The sequence below is a fragment of the Anomaloglossus baeobatrachus genome, chromosome 7, assembly GCF_048569485.1.
Source record: "Anomaloglossus baeobatrachus isolate aAnoBae1 chromosome 7, aAnoBae1.hap1, whole genome shotgun sequence".
Taxonomy (NCBI): Eukaryota; Metazoa; Chordata; class Amphibia; order Anura; family Aromobatidae; genus Anomaloglossus; species Anomaloglossus baeobatrachus.
In genome coordinates, this window is record NC_134359.1 from 180,248,186 (window position 1) to 180,264,290 (window position 16,105).

Here is a 16,105-nt window from a genome sequence, read left to right on the forward strand (position 1 = left end):
AATATGTATGAGGGTTAATGAGCGGACTCAAAAGAAGTGTTACAGCCATTCGGGAGACTCGGTAAATTAAATGCGCCTGCTCTAATCCCCCTAGCTCTTTCTACTATAATTATAAAGCACAATATATGTGTCCCCATTGTCATGATTCTGCTCAGTAGTGCTCTGCTCTCCTGCAGAGTCTATGCTGGGCCTCATACTTTTCCCCGCTTCCCAGTTGAGTCCTGTGTGGTGTGGGAGGGGTCTGTTCTTTGGAGCCTTGTGACAGTTCCTGTTTTGCAGTGTTCGTCTCTGGTTCCCATTGTCCTGCTACCTAGTTCCACTGTTTCCCTCCCATCTCCTTACCTACTGACTTGATTCCCTGACCTCGGCTTGTTCCCTGACTCCAGCTCTGCTTGCTCCCTTGTACTTACGTGACCTCTCTGTTTACCGACCCCAGCTCACTCCTTTTCTCATTTACGTTATCTCCTGGCTTTTGACCCCTGGCTTGTTTGACTGCCCCTCACTAGATGTGTCTAGCGACACCTAGTGTAATAACCTGGCAGATCCACTCCATTAATGTGCCTGGTGACACCTAGTAATTTGGTATTTTATTACCATTTCTCGTCATCACATTCATAGACTTAATGGGGAACGGCATCCGGGCAGATGTTCGGGATTAGGCTATGTGCGCACGCTGCGTTCCGACTTGACAAATAAACTGCAGCATTTTGACAACTGTAAACACTGCGTTTGACAAAAAAAATACATCTAAACCGCATGCATTTTGAATGCGCTTTGAATGAATTTTGGATGCATTTTTGACAGTGCGTTCCCACTCGGCTCTGCTACATCCCCAAAGAGCATGGCTGGCTGCAAGACAGAGCCGCACGATCAGAATGAACTCGGATGAACTTCACCCGACTTCATTGTCATCACGCGGCTCTGTCTGTGTGACGGGGCCTGATTTGAGTCCTTCACCGGTGACCGCAAATCCCCTGAGTGACTGAAGTGAGCCGCACGATCAGCGGTGCCGTGACTCAGGTTACCCGCGGCCAGCTGCAGTCCTCCAACCGAGACCCCAAATTACCTGAGTGACGGAATCGCTGATCACTTCAGTTACTCGGGCGACTTGATGCCACAGTTGGAGGATCCAGCGGTGGCCGCAGGTAACCTGAGTGACGTCATTGCTGATGCCACGACTCACTTCAGTTGCTGCGTGGAGCGGACAGAGAGGAGGTCGTGGTCTCTGGTCGCTCGCTGTCAGCTTCCAATGTAGCAAAGCTGAAAACGTCGCGGGACCTCGTGTGGATTATGTCGGACCTGGAGGGCTGTTTGGGGATTAATAAAGTGGTGAAAGAGAGTGATTTTTTTGTCTTTTATTCCAAATAAAGGATTTTTCGGGAATATGTTTTTATTTTCTTTAACCTACAGGTTAACCATGGGGGGGGATCTCATAGACGCCTGCCATGATTAACCCAAGAATTAATGGCAGCTATGGGCTGCCATTAAATCCTTATTACCCCGATTGCCACCGCACCAGGGCAATGCGGGATGAGTCGGGTAGAGTCCCGGGACTGTCACATCTAATGGATGTGGCAATTCCGGGCGACTTCTGGCTGATATTTTTAGGCTGGGGGGCTCCCCATAATGTGGGGCTCCCCATCCTGAGAATACCAGTCTTCAGCCATTTGGCTGGTATCAAAATTGGGGGGGACTGCACGTCATTTTTTTTTTAATTATCTATTTATTTCACTATACGATATAGACCCGCCCACCGGCGGCTGTGATTGGTTGCAGTGAGACAGCTGTCACTCAGCGTGGGGGTGCGTCTGAATGCAACCAATCATAGGCGCCGGTTGGCGGGGAAGCAGTGAATACGAGATGGCATAATTAGCGGCTGGCATTTTCAAAAGCAGGAGAAGCCTCTGGAGCAGTCTGACAGCTGTGCATCGCTGAGCTGGTGATCGGTGAGTATGAAAGAGAGAAAAAGACTGACATCGATTTTAATGGGTGGAAAATGCAACCAAAAGAAGTGACATGCTGCTTTTTTAAACGCATCGATTTTGTCAAATATTTGGCATCCAAAACGCCGCGTTTAAAAAAAGCAACATGCACATGGAACTTGCTGACTTCTCATAGACTTTGTTGGGGAAGCACAACGCATGCATTTATGCTGCAGTTTAAAACGCTGCATAAACGCATGAAAATACGCAACATGCGCGCACACCCTTAAGCCGAATTCAGAACCGTTTATTTTTTTTAAAATCTGGTTGGATCCGCTATTCCCGAATAGCTGTGGGTTCACCCATCTCTACTAGATAGGAAAATCATAACCCAAGCTTGACTGCAAAAGACCTTCAGGAAGATTTAGCAGAGTCTGGAGTTGAGATACATTGTTGTACTGTTCAGAGACACCTGCACAACATGGAAGAGTAATCAGAAGAAAACCTGTCCTGCATCCTCACCATAAAATTCAGAGTCAGAAGTATGCAAAAGAACATCTAAACAAACCTGATGCATTTTGGAAACAAGTCCTTTGGACTGATAAGGTTACAGTAGAACTCTTTGGCTACAATTATCAAAGGTATAGGTGGTTAAAAAAAGGCACAGAATTTCAGGAAAATAACACGCAATTATTAAGCATGGGGGTGGATCAATTATGCCTTGGTGTTGAGTTGCAGCCAATGGCATGGAGAATATTTCATGGGTAGAGTGAAGAATGAATTACAAATTCTTGATGAAAACATAACACCATTTGTATAAAAGCTGATGTTGGAAAGAGAATGGCTTCTACAAATGGATAATGATCCTAAACACACGTCAAAATCCATAATACACTGAAGGTTTTACAATGGCCCTCACAGTCCTCAAAAGAGCAGTGCATGCAAGACGACCCAGGAATCTCATAGACCTGCAAACTTTACCCAGGGAGAATGGATGAAAATCCCTCAACCAAGAATTGAAAGACTCTTGGCTGGGTACGAAAAGCGTTTGCAAGCTGTGACACTTGCCAAAGATGGTGTTACTACCGTGTTTCCCCGAAAGTAAGGCCCTGTCTTACATTAATTTTACCCCCAAAAGTCCCACCCTGCCTTACTTTCGGGGGAGGCCTTACATTGGAAAAAAAAAATAACAATTTCCCCCTCCCCCCTCCCCCCTGCAGCCTCCCCATTGTTTGAGAGTCCGGCATCCACCCCATCCTCCCCCCTGCAGCCTCCCCATTGTTTGAGAGTCCGGCATCCACCCCATCCTCCCCCCTGCAGCCTCCCCATTGTTTGAGAGTCCGGCATCCACCCCATCCTCCCCCCTGCAGCCTCCCCATTGTTTGAGAGTCCGGCATCCACCCCATCCTCCCCCCTGCAGCCTCCCCATACAGTGGTTCTGCCCCCCACTCTGCCACCACACACACTGACACATACGGTACCGGTACAGCCCCACACGGCACCCACACACATATCGTACCGGTACCGTACACACACACACACACTGACACATACAGCCCCATACGGCACCCATACACATACCGTACACATACCGTACACACACAGAGAGAGAGTTTCGGAACTTACCATTACTTTCCTTCTGCCGGGGACGCCGGGGACGCTGGACCAATGGGAGCGAGCCTGCAGGCGGTGACGTCGCGGCTGATTCGGGCAATCAGCTGCGAGCCGGCTGACTGGCCAATCACAGCTCGAGCTGATGGCCAGCAGGGAGCCTGTGACGAACAGGCTGATCGGCCAATCAGCATCAAGCAGGAAGAGCGTTGACCCGGGACGCGCCGCAGGCCGGCGAGATTGCGGGGGCCATTCACCGGAGGAGGCCTTACGGTACATTACGCCGCGACCACCACCCATAGGCGGCCTTACATTCCCCGGGCCCCCCCGCTACCCTGCCTTACAATCGGGGGGTGCCCTACATTGGCGGACCCCCCCGAAACCCCCACCCTGCCTTACTTTCGGGGGGGTCCTACTTTCGGGGAAACACGGTAGGTACTAACCATGCATGGTGCACAAACTTTTGCATGGGCCTATATTATTTTCTTAATTTTAAAATGTAAAAAAGATGAAAATAATTTTTATTTTGCTTAAAATACAAAAGGAAATGTGTCATCTTTAAAGGAGTTGTCCGACAAACTCCAACAAAAAAATTAAGTTAATCTGTGCTGTATTGTCATATAAACCGCCCACTACATTATTTTTTTGTTTTCTAACTTTTGTTTCTCTTGATTTTTCACTTTATTCTCTGCAGCTCCTTGTTTACATTCAGCACAACCTAACATGACATGTTTGACTGCCAAACCCACAGTCACAGCTGGCACCGCCCCCGGCCTCAGTGTCCAGCCACACCCTCGTCCCGCCCTCTGCACACACACATTCCCTATCAATATACTGCCCCAGCACCTGTAGATAAATGAATACTATGTAATGAACATTATATATAGCCCCTAATGTGAGTCTATAGGACACACACACACACACACACACACAAACTTATATAATATATTATACATAATCCCCCTCATGCACTCGCTTCTCTCCTACTGCACTGTCTCCTCTGCCCCCCAGCACTCCCCTGTCTCTCACCCCCATGAACTCTCGTCTCTGCCCCCCTGCTGTGTCACCCATGAACTCTCTTCTCTAGCCCCCCACTCTGTCAGCCGTGCACGCTCTCCTCTGCCCCCTCCCCCCCCTGCTCGGTCTCCCTTCTCACACATGCAGCATGCTGTCTCTTCTCCGTGCTGTGATCATTGCAGTGTCCTTACAGCTGAGCTATACAGAGCTCAGTGCTGTTGTTCGCTGGTGTCAGGTGACATCCCTGCTTATGACTGTATTCAGAAGCGAGGAGCACGGGAGGCTGCATTCATCACAGAGACAGCGCACGGGGGAGGGGGGTCACAGTTACCAGGGCACTATACAACATAATGAGCTGAGGACACTGTTGGGAAAACAGCACTCACAGTGTCCTAGACAGAGAGGGCATCCCTGTGTTTGTCCAGCACATACAGGGCACAGATAGCAGCACACAGGGAGGGGGGCGGGGCTCATCGCACTGTACCCGCCCAGCAGGGCGGCAACATGCAGTGGCAGATTTGCATGTCAACATGGCCCTGCCCATGGACATGAAATGACCGGAAGTAGCAAAATCACAGCAGGAGCAGTCACATGACCCCTTTGAGCCTGGGGAGAGGGGCTGACAGCAGGGCAGGTAAGTGGTCACTGTCTACTTACCTGCCCCAATGTAGCCCAATGGTGTAAATAATAAAAAAAAGCAAAATAAGCCGGATAACCCCTTTAATTTTATGCCTTTAGTCCCTGTGCCCACAGGAGAAAATACCTGCGGAATTTTCTGCAGGTATTACCGCAGGTTCACGCAGTAGCTTCCCGAAATCCGCAGCTATCCATTGCTGTAGATTTCATACGGAATTATTGCGGAAAACCTGTGGAAAACGTGCGGAATTCGAGCGTTATTCCTGCTGATTTCCGCCCCTGTATCTTCATAGTAGAAATGCAGGAAATCCCCAGGAAAATCAGCAGGAATAATTAACATGCAGTTCTTTGCGGCTGTGGGAAATCCGCATCATTTTCCGCAGGTGCAAAATCTGCAGCATTGAAACAGCACTCCCTAAATCCCATAGGATATCATGAGGAGTATCTGTACTTGCGCAAACCTGTGGATTTATCTGGAAAATCTAGAAAATCCGAAGGTCTTCCGCAGCGAAATCCGCAGGTATTTTCTTCCGTCGGCACAGGGCCTTAGAGATCATTTCATCTTCAACTTGCTTAACTGTTCACAAAAACAGTATTTTGACCAGGGGTGTCCAAACTTTTGCATGCCACTGTAGTTCCATTGTTTTTCAATGGGAAAATAGGGAGTTTTCACATTAAGGGCTCATGCGCACGTTGTCTTTCTGCAGCGTTTTAAGCTGCAGCGTCACATTGTCAAAATTCATGTGTTCTGCTTCCCCAGCAAAGTCTATGAGAATCATGCAAAATCCATGCGCACAATGCTTTTTTTAAACGCAGTGTTTTGATTGTGAAAAATTTGACAAATTCTCATTTAAAAAAGCAGCATGTCAATTCTTTTGTCAGTTTTGGCAGCGTTCAACACCCATTGAAATCGATGAGCTGTAGAAAAACGCTACCAAAATGCTTTTGCACTGCATTTTTGTTGCGATCCGCATGTTTTTTTGATATAACAAACGCAGGTTTTTCGGTCTCTCTCTCTCTCTCTGTCGGTTGGTCTCTCTCTGTCGGTCTTTCCCTCTCTCTTTCATACTCACCGATCCACGATCACCGACGCGGCACTGCACGGCGTTCACACTGTGGTGGCTTCTCTTCTTTTGAAAATACCGGCTGCTCATTATTCCATCTCATATTCCCTGCTTCCAACGCCTACCACCACGTATGATTAGTTGCAGTCAGACACGCCCCCATGCTGAGTGACAGCTGTCTCACTGCAACCAATCACAGCCGCCGGTGGGCGTGTCTATATTGTGCAGTAAAAAAAATAAATAGATGATTAAAAAAAACAACGTGCGGTCCCCCCCAATTTTGATACCAGCCAGGGTAAAGCCACACGGCTGAAGGCTGGTATTCTCAGGATGGGGAGCTCCACGTTATGAGGAGCCCCCAAGCCTAACAATATCAGCCAGCAGCCGCCCGGAATTGCCGCATCCATTAGACTCTACCCAGCTCCTCCCGAATTGCCCTGGTGTGGTGGCAATCGGGGTAATAAGGAGTTAATGGCAGCCCATAGCTGCCACTAAGTCCTAGGTTAATCATGGCAGGCATCACCCCAAGATACCTTCCATGATTAACCTGTAAATTAAAGAAAATAAACACACATCCAAAAAATCCTTTATTTGGAATGAAAGACAAAAGAAAACACCCTCTTTCACCACTTTATTAATCCCCAAATACCCCTCCAGGTCCGACGTAATCCACGTGAGGTCCCAAGACGCTTTCAGCTCTGCTACATGAAGCTGACAGCAAGCGGCCACAGACCACGACCGCTCTGTCAGCTCCTCGCAACAACTGAAGTGAGCCGCACGAACAGCGATGACGTTACTCAGGTTACTCGCAACCACCGCTCTCAGGTGGAGGACTCCAGCTGTGACCGTGGGTCACCTGAATGACGGCACCGCTGCTCACGCTGCTCACTTCAGTCACTCAGGGGATTTGCGGTCACAGGTGAGTCCTTCACATGTGACCGCAAATCAGGCTGCGACATACAGAGAGAGAGCTGCGCGATGTCAGTAAAATTGGGTGAAGCTCTGACGTCACTGCTGCGGACTCCTGTGTCCTAGCACTGACCTCGGAGGTTCATCTGCGTTCATGACAGCACACAGAGACAGAGCCACGGGATGACAATGAAGTCGGGTGAAGTTCATCCGAGTTCATTTTCATTGCCCGGCTCTGTCTGTGTCTGCTGTCAGCGGGCATGTAGCAGAGCTTAATTGCTGGGGGATGGCACTGACAAAAATGCATCCAAAACACATGTAAAATGCATGCAAAATGCATCAAAAATACATACGTTTTGGATGCATTCTTTTTGTCAAAACGCAGCATCAAGTTTGCCAGAGGGTGCATTTATTTCTGCACTAGTCAGGATGCAGTGTGCGCATGAGCCCTAATAGTAACACAAAAGCATTGGAAAAGTGACATGGCTCCCAAAAAACCAATGCAGCAGAATCTGCATTTGACAATCCAAATGGCCCCCTCCCAGCTGAGACACATAGTGTGCCTGAACTATATATAGAGTCCACATGTGAGGCATTATTGTAGTTAGGTGAGCCCACTTAAAAATTTGTGGAGTGCATGTCTCAAGAAGCACAAGCCGGACACACTTTATGGGTATTAACGTAGGGTATATGCACCATGCTTTTTTCTTGAAAATGCCAGTGAGACCAAAATAGCCACTGCATTCTTAGATTAATTCATTGAGGGATGTAACTTTTAAAATTGGGTTTTGTGCGTTTCGATTGTTTTAGCATTTAGGTGGCTCTGGATATGGCAGCCGCAACTGATTAAAGCAAAATCTGTACTCCAAAAGACAGAAAGTGGGGACCATTTTTACAGATTAAATATTTACAGCTAACATCACATATTAGTAATAAATAAGTATTTTTTTATTTCTACAGGTCAATGTTATAAGTTTCTTTCAAGCACATGAGAGTTGAAAATACTCAATACATCCATTGATTTTAAAATGGAATCGCTTTTGAGAGTTTTCCAATGAATAGGCCCCTTAAAGTCACTTTAAACTTGAATAGGTCTGTAAAGAAATAACATTTATAGGTTTTCTTGAAAATTTTTTGCAAAATGTTTAACCCTTTTAACATCCTAACAAAATAAAAAAATCGCTAGAAAAATGATGCTTATATGTTTGTTGTATGTATGGGAAATGTTATTTATTAACCCTTTTGTATTTATACCATTTGGTCTGACTATCTGCTATAAGGGTATACAATTTCAAAGTTTGAAAATTGTGAATTTTGAAAAAACGTTTCTCAAAATTTTCAATAATAAAAGCAAATTCTATTGACATAAATTTACCACTAAACATAAAGTACAATGTGTCACAAAAACAATCTCACAATCCCTGGGATTTGTAGAAGAATTCCAGGGTTATTACCACATAAAATGACAGGCCAAAATTGAAAAATGGGGCTTGGTCATTAAGGCCAGAAGTGCCTCAGTTATTAAAGGGTTAAAAAATTTCACAGTAATGAAAATTTGAATGCTCACCCATCATTCCACAGACAAAGCAGATGTTTTTTTATGAGTTCTAAGATGCCTTCAATCCAAAGCCAGAATGGGAAGTTCTTGTCGTTTATATTCTCCTAAAGTCAAACAGATTAAACAAATTAGGAAATAGCTTTTTGTAACATACGCTCAGCTTTCAAAACTATTTAAGGCTATGTGCGCACTTTGCGTCGAGGTAGTTGCAGTTCTAACTGCATCCTCTGGCAGAAATGTTTTTGTCAAATTTGGTTATGACCACAAAAACGCTATAAATACGCTTGCGTTTTTACCGCGCTTTTACCGTGTTTTACATGCTTTTTCACTGCTTAAAATCAGATGCGTTTTGACTACAAATACAATGCTAAATAAAGTTTTAACATACAAACATAAAAAAAATTGAAAAAATGATAACAAATATCAATATTAAAATCATATATAAAATGGCTTATTTTATTAAAATGATAACTGTGTGCTAATATTTATGCAGAAAATTAAATTTATTTAATGATTTTCATACATTTAATTTTCGGACTATGTGTGTGTGTAAAAGGACATTTCATGCCATTAATATTTTGGCAAAAACGCATGCATTTATTTGGTCCAAAAAGCATGTTTTCTGAATAAAAAAAGCATGTTAAACGCTGGAATTTTGAAGTAGCTTGCAATTTCTTATTGACTCCAATGTTAGCAAAACGCTGCCAAAATGGCAAAAACAATTGACATGCTGCTTCTTTAAACGCTGAGTTTTTGCCAAAATTTCTGCAACTAAAATGCTGCGTTTTTAACAGCAAAGTGCGCACAAGAAAGCCCTATTTCTCATAGACTTTGCTTGAAAATCAAAACGCATGCCTTTTGGCATTAAAACACTGCAGTTCAAAACGCTGTGGAAACACAGGTAAAAACGCTAAGTGCGCACATAGCCTAAAAGCATTGTAAAGACCTGGTCAAAAAGGTGGGAGATTCATCCATAGCAAATCTGTATTTTGTCAACCAAATTTTCCAATTAACCCCTATTTTGAATTTATAGAGACATGTCAGCACAATTTTTCAAATTAAAGTGAAGATATGGCCATAATAGTGCTGATATACAGATTATATTGATACCTATGGTGAAGAAATCCGCTTTACAATTCTTCTTGAATCAGCATGTGAAGTTTTCTGGTAATGATATTGTGGTGCACAGGGGCAGGACTATACATTGTGTCCCCTCCTCCCCGAGCCAGTCTGCCTGCCTCCAGTGTTTGCGTAATAAGTCACTGCTTTTTCAGTGAGTTGCCTCCTGTTTGAAATTTGGTGCCGTCATTGCAGCAGATTGGACTATACTTGCACAAAGTGAGAATACTACATAACCGCCGCAATGATTAACATATTGCACAACAATATAAAAACGATATTGCTATGCATATGTTTAGTCTAGAAGCTTCAGGGTTTGGAAACCATGAAGCAGTTAAAAAAAAAATTATAACATGTTCGTTCTTCCTCTCTTTGTAGTTTAAAGCACAGGGTAGAGCAGCCACAAAAATGATTGCAAGGGAATTAGAATTTTTCTTGAAATGAGAAGCTACTTCAAGAAAAAGATGGACATCATATTTTTCTTGAAGCAACTTCATCTCCAAGCAGGTGGAGGCAAAACTGATTGTAGAATAGAGCTGGAGTGACAGAGGCTTCAGATCTAGAAAAGCCATTTGCATAGCAATTCAAAAACTGAATTCTCAGTAAATGTGTTAAATTTGGATTTTATGAAAACAATAAATAGAGGTCATCAACAGATTAATAGGGATCAACCCAAGGCATACCAGAACCAGATAGCTATATAATAAAGAAAAGAAGCATGCCAAACAAGGGATCACCTACAAGTTTTTACAATTTTATTATTTATATTTCAAAACAAAACAAACGTACTGGTACGTCATTGGTCAAGTTACGGTAATCACCGCCAGCTGTTGCGGCGAGACGGCGGTGATCCCCGCACATGTCTGCTGATTTGAACAGCAGACATGTTAGGCTAACAATAAAATTAGGAGTTGGATCCTACTAGACCACCAATTCTTTATCAGAAGTGCTGTGTCCACTTACATTATCTTAGGCTAACAGGCGCGGTTGGATTCACAATTCATTCATGCCTCCTTGCCACTTAGATCGTACTGTCAAAATGCCACAGCACAATTTAAATGGCCACGGCGGAGATCGCACTGTTCCCCGCCACCATTGGAGGCCCTGTGACGTGATCATGGGGAGCCAATGGTTGCTATGGTAGCTCGGAGTCATGTGATGACCCCTGACGCTGCCATGATGTATGTCCTGTGAGGCCCAACAGAGCGGCGGCTCTCACAGCAGCGCTATATTTCTGCTGATTAAAGTGATGCTGCTCTGATCAGCAGAAATGAACAAATGATCAGACTGCTGATCCATAAAGTCTCCTAAGGGGACTAGTAAAGAGAAAAAAAAAGTTTTTACAACTATGAAAAAAACCCCAAAAGTTCAAATCATCCCCATACGCCCCATTGAAAATAAAAAAGTTAAAAAAATAAAAACAATATACACATAATTGGTATTGCCGAATTCAGAAATGTCTGATCTATCAAAATATAAAACCAATTAATCTGAGCGGTACACAGTATGGCGAGAAAAAGATTCCAAATGCCAAAATTACGGTTTTTGGTTGCTGCAAATTGTTTTTAAAATGCAGTAACAGGTTATCAAAACATAGAATCTGTACAAAAATAGTATAATTAAAAACGTTAGCTCAAGACGCAAAAAAAAAAGCCATCACTAAGCATCCATATCCCAAAACATGAGAACGCTACAGGTCTCAGAAAATGGCGCCAAAAGTGCTACTCTTTTTTTGGACAAACATCTGATGTTCTTTTATCCCCTTAGATAAAAGTAAAAGTGTACATGTTTGGGATCTACAAACTCGTACCGACGTGAGGCATCATACTGACATTTTAGTATTACCATATAGTGAACACGGTGAATAAAATATCCCCAAAACTATCGTGCAAATGCACTTTTTTTTTTTGAAATTTTACCGCATTTGGAATTTTTTTTCCTGTTTTCCAGTACAATATGTGGTTCAACTAATGGTTTCATTCAAAAGTACAACTCATCCCGGAAAAAATAAGATCTCATATGGCAAGATTGAAAGAAAAATAAAAAATGTTTTGCTCTTGGAAGAAGAGGAGCAAAAAAACTGAAAATAGCCCGGGGGTTGAAAAAACACTTACCGTATTTTTCGCTTTATAAGACACACCTGATTATAAGACGCACCCCCAAATTTGGTGAAGGAAAAGAGATTTTTTTTTTTTAATGTTAAATGGGGTCCATCTTATAATGCCAGTGTCTGGCTAACAAATCATATAGGGTATATGTCCTTCATAGCCCCCCATCCTAAAATTAGTCCCCCTTAATCTAGATATGGCCCCCTTATATTGAATATAGCCCCCTTGTGCTGGGACACATCCCCCTGTGCTGCCCATGGCCCCTATAGATGGCACACCTCCCCTGTGTTTGATATGGCCCCCATGTGTGCTGCCCATGGCCCCTATAGATGGCACACCTCCCCTGTGTTAGATATGGCCCCCATGTGTGCTGCCCATGGCCCCTATAGATGGCACACCTCCCCTGTGTTAGATATGGCCCCCATGTGTGCTACCTATGGCTACTATAGATGGCACATCTCCCCTGTGTTTGATATGGCCCCCATACTGCTGCCCATGGCCACGATAGATGGCACACCTCCCCTGTGTTAGATATGGCCCCCATGTGTGCTGCCCATGGCCAGTATAGATGGCACATCTCCCCTGTGTTTGATATGGCCCCCATACAGCTGCCCATGGCCACTATAGATGGCACATCTCCCCTGTGTTAGATATGCCCCCCATACTGCTGCCCATAATAAAATAAAACACTTTCCTTACCTTCTCAGCGCTGTAATCCCTGTGTCTCCCTCCTCGCAGTTGAGCTCCGGCTTCCTCCACTTCCTGGTTCTTGCTGCTGGTCATGTGATCGGCACGGCAGAGTGATATCATCTCTGCGTGCCTGATCACAGACAGCAGCAGCAGGAGACTGGGAGATCAGCGCTGGAGGTAAGTAAAGCTTTTTTTATTTTACTATGGGCAGCAGCACGGGGGCCATATCTAACACAGGGGGGATCATGTGCGATCAAATGGGAGCGCAGGCAGATATAATATGCGCCGCTGCCCCAGCCCCTCAGTGTGATGCGGTTTCAGCACCACACTGATGGACAGCGGCTGTGCATATTATATGAGCGGGATCAGGAGATCTACCGCTGCAGCTTCACCAGCTCCCAGCACCGCTCCAGAGCGGACCCTGCAGTATATATATATATATATATATATATATATATATATATATATATATGTACACACCACCACCACCCCCCGTATATTCGGTTTATAAGTCGCACCCCCTACTTTCCCCCAAAATTTGGAGGAACAAAAGTGCGTCTTATAAAGCGAAAAATACAGTACATTTAAGGCAGCCAAAGGGCTACATGAACATAACACAACATGCCCATAATAGCGTTAATGTCTAACCTCTAATATCTGTTGGATAATATTGCACTTAAAGCGTAACCATTAGTTTAATTTTTACTTCATAAATGAATAGTACACAAGAAAATAAGCAACATTGTTATATATCTTATCAGACAAATCTGCTTCTTTCTCTGCCAAAATGGATCAGTCAATATCAAAATTCTCAATTCTGAGGTAAAATCTGTATTGCAGTCAGACATGCTGTCACACAGGGTGGCGAAAATGAATCACTGAACTCTCAAAAGTTGCATTTATTGTTAGGCTTGCGACTGTACAAACGTTTCGGCCTTATTTTAGGCCTTGCTCACTAGTCGCTCCTGAAAAGTATCTGATGGGAGAAGAATACGGGGGGGAAAGCACTATAATGATCGGCAATCTCAGCACATTCGGAAATATAGAAGGATTTTTGTGTACTCACCGTAAAATCTCTTTCTCTGAGTCTTCATTGGGGGACATAGGACCGTGGGACACAGGACCGTGGGTGTATGCTGCTGTTACTAGGAGGCTGACACTAAGTAGACAAAAAAGGTTAGCTCATCCCTAGCAGTGTACACCCTGAGCCGGAGGCGGACTTAAATCAGTTTAGTGCACAAGCAGTAGGAGGAGAACAAAAACACAACCATACATAAGACAAGGTAATAACTTCAACAATGTAGCCATGCGACCCGAGTCCAGGGAACACGGGCCACTGAGATAGACAGTCAATATGTAACAAAACAAGCAGGGTGGGTGCTGTGTCCTCCAATGAAGACTCAGAGAAAGAGATTTTACGGTGAGTACACAAAAATCCTTCTTTCTCTTTCGTTTCATTGGGGGACACAGGACCGTGGGACGTCCAAAAGCAGTCCCTGGGTGGGGAGCGGCAAGCCCTGCGGATAGGAAGGAAAACGGCCTCCCTCGGCGGGCTTGCCCAAGAAGTGAATGCACCCGCCTTGTACAGGTGTGCTACTGCCACCTGCAAAATTCCTATTTCCCAAGACTGGCCTCTGCCGATGCTTGGGTGTGAACCTGGTAGAAGTTGTTAAAGGGATGCAGACTAGACCAGGCGGCGGTGCTACGGACCTGGTCGGCCGACGTCTAATGCATAATCGGCCAAAAAGGTTCCCACTGCACTAGTAGAGTGCGCCTTTACTGGCCGTGGTGGAGATCTGTCCTTTATCCAAGAGGCCTCGGAAAATTTGGAACAGATCCATATGGCAATTGAGGCCCTGGGTACCAGCATGTCCCTTTAGGGTCCGGATGGGATGATGAACAGCACGACCATTTCACAGGAAGGTGTGGTCCTGTAGGCAGAGAGTGTGAGGGCTCGCACCAGGTCCAGAGTATGGAAGACCTTTTTGAGGCTGTGAGAAGGACCAGGACCGGAGGACAGAGAAAACAAACTCCTCATTAGACTGGAATGGCGAGACTGCCCTAGGCAGAAGGGAGGGAGCCGGCCCGAGCACGACCTTGTCCTGGAGACAAATCTGAAAAGGGGTAAGTACCGAAAGACCCTTTAGCTTTGATGTTCTTCGCAGAGAAGTGATGGCAACGAGGAACACTACTCTTCCACAACCGGTGAGAAGGAAGGAATCTCGAACGGTGAAGACGGTGGACCTTGAAGCAAATCCAGCCCTAGCGTAAGATCCCACAGTTCTAGTGGCCGACGATACGTCGGAGATGGATGGACAAATCCCTGAATGAAGGCCTTGATCCGTGGACGAGAAGCGAGATACTTCTGAAACAGGATTGACAGAGCCAACACTTGGCTTTTTAAGTGTGGAGAATGTGAGACTCGCATCTAGACCTGCCTTGATGGGAGGGAGAAGAGATGCTGTGTTCTTCAGACCACCGAAGGAAGAACGCTCCCCGTGCAGTAGTGGATTCTCGCAGAAGATAGAAACCTGACTGTAATCATTTCTGTATTAACTCTGTCGAAAAACCTGCCTGAGGTATTACCCAGGATACAGTAGCCAGACTGTCAAATTTTAGGACCTCTGGGTTCTCGTAGGAGAGAAAGAGAGAGAAGGCTCTGCCAAAAAGGAGCTGGACGGTCTGGAAGGCGTCCCGGGAGGACAGCGTGGGTCCTGAAGAAGTTCCGCGAACCCTGCTAGTCTGGGTCCCTCTGGAGCCATTAGAATGGCTGGAAATCCTTCCGCCCTGATGTTCTTAAGAACCTTCGGGATCAGGGGTCGCAGTGGAAAGAAGTATGGGGGCCTGCACTGGGTCCACATGTCGACCCCTAGCGGCAGGTGGTTGTGGTAGCCCGCGATGAACCATGGAACCTGCTAGTCGAATCGGGAGGTCATTAGGACCACCTTCGGAGTCTTTTATCTGCCGCCAATCTGGTTGAAGCTTTCCCTGTTGAGGGACCATTTGCTTGAAGCGAGGACTACCTGCCAGGTAGGCGTCTTGAATGTCCAGCGACATCAGAACCTCACCGACTTCAATGGAGGTGAACACGGAGCGGAGGAACTCCATGCAAAATGCTCGAGGTCTCACGGACCTGCTAGAAAAACTCCGGGTCGAGGAGGGGGCGGACCGAGACGACCCTCTTGGAACCACAAGAGACTGCAATAAAACCGCTGGAAAAGTTCTGATGGCGGGACTGTTGCCACAAGTCCAGAGTGGAGGAACGACCCCATGGAGGGGAGGAACACGCGCCCACGCACAGGAGACTCAGGAGGGCGAGAACGGAAAAAACGTCTTGTGGCAATGAATCGAATCTATTCCGTAGTCTGAGACTGATCTCTCTGACCTAGGATCTGCCTCTAATGGGAGGTAGATCTGCTGGAGGGGGACAGAAGCCCCCCCCCCACTAGACTGGCGCAGCTGTCCGCAGAC

At 45.6% G+C, this 16,105-nt stretch overlaps 1 protein-coding gene across 1 annotated transcript in view; it reads right to left on the minus strand.

The window, feature by feature from the left end:
• The window catches only part of STAT1 (signal transducer and activator of transcription 1), an 801,166-nt gene that overhangs the window by 202,214 nt on the left and 582,847 nt on the right, over positions 1–16,105 (minus strand). Inside the window, exon 19 of the mRNA XM_075317825.1 lies at positions 8,727–8,821. Coding sequence (XP_075173940.1) covers positions 8,727–8,821 — 95 coding nt within the window. The remainder of the gene's footprint in view (positions 1–8,726; positions 8,822–16,105) is intronic.